The sequence below is a fragment of the Hypanus sabinus genome, chromosome 29 (assembly GCF_030144855.1).
Source record: "Hypanus sabinus isolate sHypSab1 chromosome 29, sHypSab1.hap1, whole genome shotgun sequence".
Lineage (NCBI taxonomy): Eukaryota > Metazoa > Chordata > Chondrichthyes > Myliobatiformes > Dasyatidae > Hypanus > Hypanus sabinus.
The window spans coordinates 4,536,279-4,549,012 of record NC_082734.1 but is presented as its reverse complement, the minus strand read 5'-3'; the positions used below and the strand labels follow the sequence as shown (position 1 = coordinate 4,549,012).

The 12,734-nt window shown below is 43.9% G+C and overlaps 1 protein-coding gene across 5 annotated transcripts in view; it reads right to left on the bottom strand.

Annotated features, from left to right (window-relative positions):
- The window catches only part of LOC132382904 (uncharacterized), a 51,558-nt gene that overhangs the window by 19,639 nt on the left and 19,185 nt on the right, over window positions 1-12,734 (bottom strand). For 4 of the 5 annotated variants that reach the window (XR_009508496.1, XM_059953448.1, XM_059953447.1 and 1 more), the window contains exons 2-3: window positions 11,850-11,948; window positions 1,121-1,282 (exon numbers count right to left, since the gene is read on the bottom strand). Coding sequence is in view for 4 of the 5 variants with exons in the window: in XM_059953448.1 (XP_059809431.1) it covers window positions 1,121-1,281 (161 nt within the window). In the remaining variant the exon portion in view is untranslated. The remainder of the gene's footprint in view (window positions 1-1,120; window positions 1,283-11,849; window positions 11,949-12,734) is intronic. The other variant, XM_059953449.1, reaches the window with a different exon arrangement.

Below are 12,734 nucleotides of genomic sequence, written 5' to 3'. Positions count from 1 at the left end.
CATCTTATCATGGCTGATCCATTTTCCTCTCAATCCCAATCTCCTGCCACCTCCCCGTATCCCTTCGTGCCCTGACTAATCCAGAATCTACCAACCTCTGCCTTAAATATCCGTAAAGACTTGACCTGTGCCAAAAGATTCACCATTCTGGTCTTAGACTCCCCCATGATAGGAAACATCCCCTCCACATCCACTGTAACAAGGTTTCAATGAGGTCACCCCCATTCTTCTGAACTCCAGTGAGTACGGGCCCAGGGCTCAAGTGCTCTGTATTCATCAAGCTGTTTCATCCCGGAATCATTTTCACGGGCCTCCTCGAAGGCTTCTCCATATCTTAGATAAGGGGCACAAAACTGCTCAGAATACTCCAAGCAAGGCCTCAAACCTCGGCCGACTGGATCCTTTCGAATCCATCTTTCGGGGAGGGCGTGCAGAACAAAAATGTAGCTTTTCTAAACACGACATATCTGAAGGATCTGCTGGGCGAAGCATGAAAAGAACTTAAGAAATAGAAGGAGATGTTACATGACACCTCTGTCACTCAATAAAGCCATCTTCTAAACCAGCACTATTTTCTTGTACCAATTACATATCCCACAATTCCCTTGATATCTAATAATTCTGTATGCACCTAAAACTGTTGTTGCGGTGGTGGATCACGTCGCATGGAATACATTGTCAGGAGAACTTGAGTTTCACACTCCACCGGCCACTTTATTAGGTACACCTGCTCATTAATGCAAGTATCTAATCAGCCAATCACGTGGCAGCAACTCAGTGTATAAAACCAGGCAGGCATGGTCAAGAGGCTCAGAAGGGGGAAGGAATGGGATCTGTGAATATTGATTGTTGGTGCCAGATGGGGAGGTTTGAGTATCTCAGAAACTGCTGATCAAACTGCACAACAGATCAGACCTCGAAGTGGATGGGCTCCAGCAGCCAAAGATAACAGTGGGCTCCACTCCCGTACCTAATAAAGTGGCCAATTGAGTATATACACAACCATGGATATTCCTTGCTCTACACTTTCAAACTAGACCTCTTTTTCCACCCCACCTCTCTTGTCAACTGCCCCCAAACATCTTGCAAAGACAAGGGAAGACTGTGACAACAGACTTACTGAGCTTTATACTTCTTTTCGTCGTGGTAGTAGCGTCCAACATGGCCGACGGCACCCTCCATCTGCACCCTCCTCAGGAAAGCCTCCATGATGAGCTTGGTCTCACTCTTCAGAACCGTGAGGCTGCACATCTCCTCCCCAACGCTCGTACTGTCTGCCATCCTGAAATTGAGCAGGCTTTCGGTTAAAGAACAGCCACTGTGTCTTACACCCCCAACGAGCAAACAACATTTACAGAAAATGTCAAAGGCCGCAAGAAGTTGTGCACACAGCCCGGTCCATCGCGAAAACCAGCCTCCCTTCCCGCTAACTCCATCCACACCTCCCACTTAGCCAGCTGGTGGTGCAGCGGAATCAGCTCTGAACCCTCAGGGCAAATGGTCCCGGGTTCGAATCCAGCCGGCTCCCTGCACACTTTCCATCCACGCTGGGTAGCAATTCGGCCTTGTGGAGAAAAAAGTCAAATGCTACAGAAATGGCAAAAGGCCTGCCCAATGTGCCACAAGGAACAAAAAGGAACAAAAACCCTTCCCACTGCCTCAGGCAAGCAGCCCGTACGTTCTCTCCCTTCGGGCAAAACATACGAAAGGATTGAGAACACATTTACCAGAAAACACACACAAAACGCTGGAGGAGCTCAGCAGGCTGGGCAGCAGCTAGAAAAAAAGCACAGTCAATGTTTCGGGCCGAAACTCTTTCCCTAGATGCTGCCTGGCCTGCTCAGTTCCTCCAGCGTTTTGTGTGCGTTCTGCGTGCTCCTCAGATTTCCAGATTTTCTCTTGTTTGTGCAAGGCTACAGTACAGCTTCCACCCTGCTGTTACAAGAGACTTGAATAAACTTCTTATATGATAAAGAGAACACGTTTTCTCAATCTACCTCATCATGGTCTGTGCACAGTGTCTGCCTGCATGGCACTTTCCCTGAACCTGAAACAAGATATTCTGCATTTCTATTATCCTCTCGATATGCTTGTGCAATACAGATCATCCCCCATCATAAAAATACACAAAAATATTTTGTGCTTTGCGCCGCACTGCCCCGCCATCAGGTTTCTGAATGGACCGACCCATGAACATTGGCAGAATGCAGGAGTTTTGCATCCCGTCTGCCTAAACAGGGAGCCTGGATCGACCCAAGTGCCAGGCCGATTTGTAAAGGTTAGTTTCAGGCCAAAACGAGGTGGCCCGGGGGGGGGGGGGGGGGGGGTGGTTTGAGTATCTCAGAATCCGATCTTCTGGAATTTTTACGCATACAGTCTGGAGCAAACGGGTTTCCCAGCAGATGCCACAGTTCTCCCCAGCGTCTTGTCTCTCAATCTCCTCTCAAACAAAAAAAAACCCCAAGCCCAAACTTAATTCTCCTTCGCCAAGAAAACCTCGCACTAATTGGACACATTCCACATCATCCCTCATCTTCAACAATAACCCAAACAGGCTGAAAGCAGAACAGCTTTTACAGAGATGCCAAATGAAATACCTGCAGCATAACAGTAAAGATGTGAACCAGGGCATACACAAAAAACCCCCACAAAGACACCTTGTTAATAAGAGGGGTCAGTGGACAATGGCCAGACAGGAAGACGACAGTAACTCAAATAACCACACGTTACGACAGGGGCATGCAGAAACACAACTCTGAATATACAATGCACAAAGCCTTGAAGTGAATGGGCTACAGAAGACAATGAGTGGCTACAGGAGGTACCTAATAAAGAGGGCAGAAGGTGTATTTTATTGTCCTGCTCTGTACAGCTGTTGTAAAACAACTAATTTCATAACACACATCAGTGATAATGAGGCTGATTCCAGTTTATAATTTACAAATTAGTCACAAAACAGAATGCTACAGGGTATAATTATACAAGAGGTTTATCAGCATTACATTCCGAGTTGCCTTTAACAAGCATTTTTAAAATTAGTGACTGAAGAGAAAGAAAACAGACCAGGAAGGAAGTTACCCCGAGACAAATTCACTGCAGAGTCCTTGATTCCACCTGTGCCTGGATGGTGGGATTGAGTTTAAGAGCCGAGAGGTAATGTTGCAGCTATATAGGAGCCTGGTCAGACCCCACGGAGTACTGTGCTCAATTCTGGTCACTCCACTACAGGAAGGACGTTGAAACCATAGAAAGGGTGCAGAGGAGATTTACAATGATGTTGCCTGGATTGGGGAGCATGCCTTATGAGAATAGGTTGAGTGAACTTGGCCTTTTCTCCTTGGAGTGACGGAGGATGAGAGATGACCTGATAGAGGTGTATTAGATGATGAGAGGCATTGATCGTGTGGATAGTCAGAGGCTTTTCCCCCCAGGGCTGAAACGGTTAGCACAAGAGGGCACAGTTTTAAGGTGCTTGGAGGTAGGGACAGAGATGTCAGGGGTAAGTTTTTTAAAAAATATGCAGAGAGTGGTGAGTGCGTGGAATGGGCTGCCAGCAACGGTGATGGAGGCGGATACGATAGGGTCTGTTAAGAGGCTCCTGGATAGATACATGGAGCTTAGAAAAATAGAGGCCTATGGGTAACTCAAGGTAATTTCCAAGGTAAGGACATGGTCGGCACAGCTTTGTGGGCCAAAGGGCCTGTATTGTGCTGCAAGTTTTCTATGTTTCTGTGAGACCTTGTGCTTTCAAGCTTATGTGGGGCATTGGTGGTGTGGTGTAGAAGGCAGAGAATTTGGGGTGGAAATAGCAAGAGAAATTTAAGTGACAGTTCAGGATCGACCGAGCAGAGATGTCATCCAAAAATGAGACTCCCTGCCTTTGGTTTCTCAAGTACTTAAACAATATTTTAAGCACTGAAGTGATTATCAAGGGCATATTAGTAAATTATCTCCAACCTCAAGTTCAATTGTCATTCAACCATATACGAGTATCCAAGATTACAGACTAACAAGACAGTGTTACTCTGGGGCCAAGGTGCAAGACACAGTACCAACAGTCACACAGCACACGCAAGATATCAGCAAAGTGTAGCACACGCAATAGTCCAAGGCCCGGAGTCCACAAATGCTGCACCTTGTATTCTGCCAGGCAAATACTAGAGGGCAGCACCAGCTTCAGCTCTGATGCCACCCCCGACTGCAATGCCTCTCTCCTGGGCGTCTGTAAACAGGCAACACTGCGGCTTGAGGCCCGCTCCTCGCCAGGTCAGAGGCCACGCAGCTCCCCTGCCCTCCGCCAATAAATCAGGAATTAGACTTGCAGCGCTCCACACCAACAGGGTCTTGTGATCACAAGAACAGCGACTAAGATGGTCACTCGCTGTTGGACCGCACACAGAGGCCTCTCCAACACAGGCAATAGCGTGATCCCCACCAAGTCCAGCTCCTTCAGTTTCACCATCAACGAGCAACTCACTGACAGGATCGACCTGCAGTACTCCGCAGGATCTTGCGATCATAAAAGATGCATTTAAAAAGGACACCACCACCTTTAGTTGACCTCGGAGAAGCCACTGTGTCTTTCCAGAAGGTGATTATCTATAGTCTAGCTTCGATCTCACGTTATCAGACTCTTGAATGGTCCCCTCTTTAGCCAAGATGACTTTTCGATCTTCCTATCTACCTTGTCATAAACATTGCAGTTCGTTTGTTTAGCTACACTACACTCTGTAACTGAGACACTAAATTTGCATTGTTTCATTTAACTACTTCAATATACAGTCGATTCCAGTTAATTGGGCCATCAGTTAATCAGTGTAGCCAATCACTTGGCAAGAACAGACACGGATCGAGAAGATTGCCAGTCTTTGCTTCGTTTATTTGTGACACTATGCTGCAGAATGTTGTCGAACAGGTTCTAACTGGCATCAGTTGCATGCACTTATGTAGCCAATAGATGCTACACCGCACTTAGAACTACAGTTTCTCAATCGCATCAGTTGCGTGTGCTTGTGCTCAACAAAGTGATTTTTGTCACTGATAGTTGGCAAGAAATAAACAGCAAGAGAATTTGGAACTGTTTTGCTCACTGCAGTTTCAAGCATTGAGAATTGGAGATGCCAGAAGTGGCCGGGAGTGAAAATGAAACTATTTCACTACTTCAACAAGTGAGGATCTACAAAGAATTTGAAGGTACTGATAATCATCTGGAATGTTACAATGAAAATGGAGATTTGGAGGATGCATTGTGTGCAGAAAGCCCATTATCCGCACTAGGTGCCCGATCTTGTTTATTTACAGTCAGCATACACTGAATAAATTCCTCTGTCAATAACTATTTGGAACTACAGTTTTAAAGTACTAAGGTAGTATTATTAATGTTCTATTTCATTTTCATACATAATTTGTCACTGTCTTTTTAAAAAATATATACCTTTTTAAACTATTTCTAAGAAACTTCAGCTAATTGGAACAGTGGCTTAATTCAGCCAACATGTTCCAATTAACCGGAATCCAATTCACTTGTGTATGACATGACCTTTAGACAGAGTGCTGGACTCAGTTCGATACTTATGGGTTTATCCCTCCCCTCTATCAGTACTATCAACAGGAGATGGTGTCTCAAGGTAGTAATATCCAACATTATAAATTCTCACCATCTGGGCCATGCCATCTTCTCGTAGTTACCATCAGGCAGAGGGGGACACCTGAAGCCCCACGCTACCAGCTTCAGGTCGTGAGACCTGTGGACTCTTCTACAGATGGGGCAAAAAGCACCCTATGGGGCAGCAGTGAGCCAGTGAGGGACCTCTGCTGATATCCCAGGGAGCTTGTTCCCAGTGCATGGCTTCAAAGTCCTCAATACCATTCCGAATGGTCCTTGTCCTTTGAACAGTCATAGGCCAGGGATGTGGAGGTATGGCTGTTAGCGTGCCTATGAATCTCTTCCGTCCGTCTCCCAGACAGATGGAAGAAGCTTCCTATGACAGATCTTGGAATAGAATATCTATTATAGTAGTCTAGTGTCAGTCATGATAATAATCTGGCTGTTCAAAAGCGCTGAATGCCATTAGGGACCTCGACGTGCAGAAGTCAAATTTATTGTCATTTAACTACATACACACATGTAACGCATACAACCATATGATGTATACAGAAACAAAACAACATTTCTCACTCTTGTGGATGTCTTTCAAGTGTTTAAAATTTTTTTTTTATCTAATTAGTGATACAACACCTAGCTTCCGTCCCTTCGAATCGTGCTGGCGCACCAACCCCCATCCCCAATTAACCCATTAATCTAATCACAGGTCAATATTACAATAGCCCATTAACCTACCCGCTAGGTCTTTGGGCTGTGGGAGGGAGCCAGAGCACCCGAGGGAAACCCGCACATTCCACAGGGAGAACACAGACTCATTGCAGAGGATACCGGAATCGAACTCTGACGCCTCAGTCATAGCGCTGCGCTAATCTCTACGCTACCATGGCGCACACACCCGTTTTAACATCCCTGTCAGAAGCGGTTTAGGCGTTGAAAGCACATGGCAGGGGTGTGGGGCGCAAGGGTGATGTGTATGTGGGGGCGATGTAAGTGTGACCGTCTTGGGGAAGTCCCTCCTGCCTGTCACAGGAGGAAAATCACCTCCTTAACCATCCTCCCCACCCCTACTAGCTGAAGTCACTGGTGGAACCACCATTTGATTTCTGTCCTTCTTCAACTCTGAAGGGAATGCGTTGTGCCACCACAGAAGCAAAAAACTGAAGTTTTTGGCAGGGGCGGAGAAAAATCAAGGGACATGCAGGTTCAGGAACAGTTACTGCTCCCCAACCGTCAGGCACTTGAACAAACGGGGATAACCACACTCAATTGCCCATCTATTGAGATGTTCCCACAACCAATGATCTCACTTTAAGGAATCTATCTGATCTCAACAGTTATTGCCCTGATCCTGATAGGTCTATTCCCGCTATTCTATCCTTGTTGGTTCAATTTGGTAGTTTTTCTGGTTATAAACTAAACTTGGATAAGAGTGAATTATTCCCTTTAAATGCGCAAACTTTATTGAATGACAGGACACCATTTAAAGTTGTTACTGATAACTTTATTTATTTAGGTATAAAATTTACCAAGAAATATAAAGATTTATTCAGATTGAATTTTTTACCTATGCTTCATCAAATTCAACAACTTACTACTAGATGGTCTCCTTTATCCTTATCATTGGTTGGTCGGATTAATGCTATTAAAATGATGATTTTACCGAAATTTTTATATTTATTTCAAGCCTTACCAATTTTTATTCCTAAATCTTTTTTGATAACATTGATTCAAAAATTTCCTCATTTGTGTGGCAAAATAAAAACCCCAGGTTAAGTAAAAGACAGTTACAGAAATCTAAAAAAGATGGTGGTTTAGCTTTACCTAACTTTAGATTTTACTATTGGGCGAATAATATTCGAAACTTAATATATTGGAAACTAGATTTGCATTCACCATTGTGCCCACAGTGGGTAAATTTAGAATGTAATGATGCACAAGGATATTCTTTATTCTCTGTTCTTGGTTCCTCTCTCCCTGCTGATTTAGTTAAACTCAATAAACAGATATCCAGCCCTATTGTCAAACACACATTACGAATTTGGTTTCAATTTCGTAAGTTTTTTACTCTGAAAAACTTTGTTCTTGATAGCCCTATCTTACTTAACTTCTTTTTTAAACCTTCTTTAACAGATCAAGCTTTTAGCATATGGAAAAGGAAAGGCATAATATGTTTTCGTGACCTTTTTTCTGAAGGTAGTTTGATGTCTTTTGACCAACTTTCCAACAAATTTAAGTTACCTAAATCTAATTTTTTTAGATATTTACAAATCAGAAATTTTTAATATAAAGTTCTACTATCCTTTCCCAATTCAACTTCGATAGATTTTTCAGATATGATTTTTACCTTGAATCCTTGTCAGAAGGGATTAGTGGTTCTTATTTATAATATGATTATGAAGATACAACCAGAAATATCAGGTAGAATTAAACAAGAGTGGGAAAAAGAACTTCAATATAATATATCAACAGAAAAATGGGAAAAAATTCTACAAATGGTTAATTCTTCTATTTGTGCTAAACATGCTTTAATACAATTTAAGGTCGTACACAGAGCTCATATGTCTAAAGATAAGCTTGCTCGATTCTATTCTCATATTAACCCTCAATGTGACAGATGTCACTCAGAAGTTGCTTCATTGACCCACATGTTTTGGTCATGTCCCACCTTATATAACTATTGGAAGGACATATTTGCTACCATTTCCTCAATTTGGAATATTGATTTACAACCTCATTTTATCACTGCAATTTTTGGTATACCAATTGAGGATGGTAGTCGATTCTCCCCTTCAATTAGACGAATGATCGCCTTTGCAACTCTAATGGCCAGAAGGTCTATATTACAAAATTGGAAAGAAGTAAATCCTCCTACCACGTTTCAGTGGTTCTCTCAAACTATTTCTTGTCTGAGCTTAGAAAAAATTAGAAGTACTATTTTCGATTCATCAATTAAATTTGAAGAAACTTGGGGACCGTTCATTCGACACTTTCATATGAATTAATTTGGCCTCTTCCAGACCTTTTCTCTTTTTATCCTTGTTCTGGTATGGAGTTCCGGAGTTTTTGACACTATCATGTACATATAAACAATTATTATTGCCCATGTTAGTTTAGGTTTATTTTTTTTAATATACATTTCTTCGTGCATTTTTATATATATTTTTTCTTTTGGTGACTATTCTTATTCTTTTTCATGTATAATCAATATAGGTTTGATTGATAATTGTACGATTTTTTTTGCTGATATTTTAATAAGATATTGTTATCTTATTACTAATTTAACTTCAAGCCTAGTGCATTTATAACCTATTTAATATTATGTTATGTTTTTCTTTATATATGAAATTTAATAAAAAGATTGAAGAAGAAAGAAACAGTTATTGCCAGTTGTTTATATTTGCATTTGCACAGTTTGTTGTCTTCTGCACTCTGGTTGATCTTTCACTGATACTGTTATAGTTACTAACCTATAGATTTGCTGAGTTTGCCCACAGGAAAATTAATCTCAGGGTTGTATATGTTGACATATAAATACTTTAATAATATAATTTACTTTGAACTTTGTACTTTGAATAGTTTTGAAATGAAACATCGCCCAGGAAATGCATGCACAGTGATGGGGGAAGGGCGAGTTTGTACAGACGCAGACAGCAAGGTCAGCACATTCAAAATAGAAAGTATGTTTATAATCAAAGTATGCATGCAGTGTACAACCCAGAGATTCGTCTTCCCACAGACAGCATCACATAAAACAACAAACCCCTCCCGTGCCCCAAAATCAAATTGTCCACTCTGCAACAAAGCAAGAATGAGTGAAAATATAAAAACTGAAAATCAAGAGCCCAATCAAACTGACGTCCTGCATGAGGCACAGAGAGACAGACTCTCTGGAGCAGGGTGCAAGACGGTGAGAGAGAATGTCACACAGACTCCGTCCTCCATATTAACTGTAAATTGTCATTGGGGCATAGCTGAGAAGTAGAGGTTTGGAGGGTTGAGGGAAATGGAGGGGAGAAAATGGGCATAAATGCACACTTGCTGTCTTTGTGAGCTTAAGGCCCCAGTTTTGTGCTGCTGCTATCAGCCAGGGGCGCCGAGTTGTTTGGGAACAGGAACAGAGTTTTGGAAATCAAAACTGAGTGATCTCGAATGGCCCGCCCTTCTTCCCCTCGATGCGAGCCTCTGATTTTGCAGAAGCCTGCCCAGAGTAAAAGTAAAATGGGCCGGCACTCGGGGGTCTGAGAACAGGGAGGATGCAGAGTCCACAGGCCCTTTGGGGACCTCCTGGGATGGGTGGGCACTGCAGGGGCCAGAGAATGGCTGTGGTTTGATTTGACCTCTGAACTGAGAATGATGCACCCATGTTAACATTTATAATATTCAGAAATACAGCACGGAACAGACCGATCCGGCCCAGCTACAAACCGATTAACCCCAGCTAAACCACAGGACAATTTACAATGACCAATTAACCTACTAACCAGTATGTCTTTGGACCGAGGCGCGAAATCAGTGCACCAGGAGGAAACCCGCATATTCCACAGGAGTGGGCGGACAGACTCCTTACGGAGAACGTCGGAATTGAAATCCAAACTCCAACACCCCTCCCCACCCCCAGCTGTAATAGCGTTGCGTGAACTGCCTCGTACCAGAGGTGCCCTTATTATAAGTCTTTCTTTTTAAAAGAAAAATGAGACTCAAGCAGTTTACAAACAAGTTTGAATGAGTTTCTGTTCCTTCTGAAAGGGGAAGCAAGAATGTAAACCTTTGCAATCAGTGACAGTCAAACAATAGAACTCCAGCAGCCACAGAGACTGGCAGGGATTGGGGAGGGGGGGAGAGAGAGAGAGAAACTATGTTCAACTCTGCAGATCAGGGGGCATTTATGGAAGGGAAAACAAATGCGACATTTCAAGCCGAAACCCCATCGGGACCAAAGGGTCTCAGCCCGAAACATTTACTGTTTATTCCCCTCCATAGATGCTGCCTGAGCTGCAGAGTTTCTTCAGCATTTTGTGTGCGTTGCTCTGGATTTCCAGCACCTGCAGAATCTGTGTTTGTCATCAAATCCATTGGGGGGGGCTTCAGACTCCCAAGATGAGGATCTGAGAACACTGGCTCACAGGTAAAAAAAAAAGTCTTGGTTCTGGAGTTCTAAACATCAAAACCCTCCTTGCTCCGTATTCCCTTCCCATCCATTACCTCATCACAGTGTCCCTCCAACTCGAGTTGCCACCCGCGAAGATCGAGAGGGGCACAAATTTGACTGGGCATCAGTGAACGTTGTGGCACAAGTGGACACACAGCATGCAAGGGAATTCCTTGAAGTGTGGTTTTCCCTGAACAATTCTGTAAACAGACCTGTAGACCTTGATCCTAAGTGGGCAAAATTCCTGACCACAACGCCACACAGCCAATCAGCAGCGAGCTCTCGTCCCTACATCCCAACAACCGATCAGCTGACCAACACTTATATAAAGGCCAAGCATTCAGAGGACGTGCCACGAATTAACAGCGCACCGATGATGTCTCCTCACACGGTGACAAGACGTTTGCAAATGGATTGCCAAGATTGGAGAACAACTCAACCCAGTCACTCCAGATTACAGATCAATTAGCTTTATCAAAACGTAGTGATGGGCATCGCTTGAGACAATGGCCAACGCAAAACTAGGACATGCTGGGGGCAGCTTGCAAGAGTCACCACACTTCCAATGCCAGCATCGCACGCCTACACCTCACTAACCCTAACCTGTGTCTTTGAAACATGGGAGGAAACCGGAACACCCGCAGGAAATCCGTGCAGACACAGGGAGACACAGCTCCTTACAGACCGCAGCGAGAACTGAACTACAATCTTCTGTTGTAAATTGGCTCTCCTAACTATTACACTGCTATGCCAACGTTTAATCACTTCACCAGCAGTGGGGTATTAGCATCAGCGCCAGACTATTGAGTGAAGTTTCCCCGAGTTCAAATCCAGCCAGCTCCAAAAAACCTGGAGAGGGATGGGCTCCGCTTGGTTTCAGATCCCCAAGGCACGCCGTACGATGAGCAATCACCAGAAAGATCGGTGCAAAAAGCTTGTCATGACGGCGCCCCGACGACTCCACCGGGAGTTAAGGGCACGCGCGCACACAGTAGTGGGGCTCTGCTTTAAGCTGCCTATGGACCCAAAGCTCAGGACTGTCTGTCCCTCATGATTCTCATTAAATCCTCTCCCTTTGACCACGTTTTTGCCTACCTGTTTCCAAATATCTGCTCAAAGTGTTTGGTCAAATTTTAGATTGTTGGTCGCTCCAGTGAAGAACCTTGGGAATCAAGAGTAAAGGTCAGGCCACTCCTGTGGGAAGAGAAACAAGAGTTGATGTTGAAACAAGGTAAAATTGTCTGGTTTTCACTCCATAGATGCTGACTGACGTGTCGAGCGTCGCACACAAAATGGTGGAGGAACTCAGAAGGCCAGGCAGCATCCGTGGAAAAGAGTGAGTAGTCGACATTTCAGTCCGAGACCCTTCACCAGGTGTTCTGTTCACTATTGTCCCCCCTCAGACGCTGCCTGGCCTGCTGAGTTCCTCAAGCATTTTGAGAGGACGTTGCTTGGATCGCCAGCATCCGCAGAGCTTCTCGTTTTGTGCTGGTGAGTGTTGCCACCATTTTGTGCTTTAATTCTAGATTTCCTGCGCCCGCAGACTTCCACCCTCACGCCTCGCATTGTCAACTGCAGTGGATTCCGATTAAGTGGGACCTGTACATTTTGGCCCAATTAAGCGGCTTCCCCAATTAGCCGAAGTTGCATGGAAATGGTTAATAGAATAAAAAGGATAGACAGAGTACCAAATCCTGTTTGATGTTGTGGTATTCTACGAGCACAAACCACTTGCCTACAAGGGACACTAGCACCAACAGCTGAAAGATGCTTGCAGTCTCAAAATTGGTACGGGGAAATAGAGATTTAACTTCAGGAGTCACACCTCCAAATCCAGCCTTCTCCACTCTGGGGTTCCAATTCCAATTCAATAACTTGAACCTTTTTCTTCCAGGACTGAGAGAATCTAAAGAGGTCGGTTTAACCTCTGCCTCTATCACTTCTACTGGAAGCTCATCCGACCATTCTCCTCTGACCTCT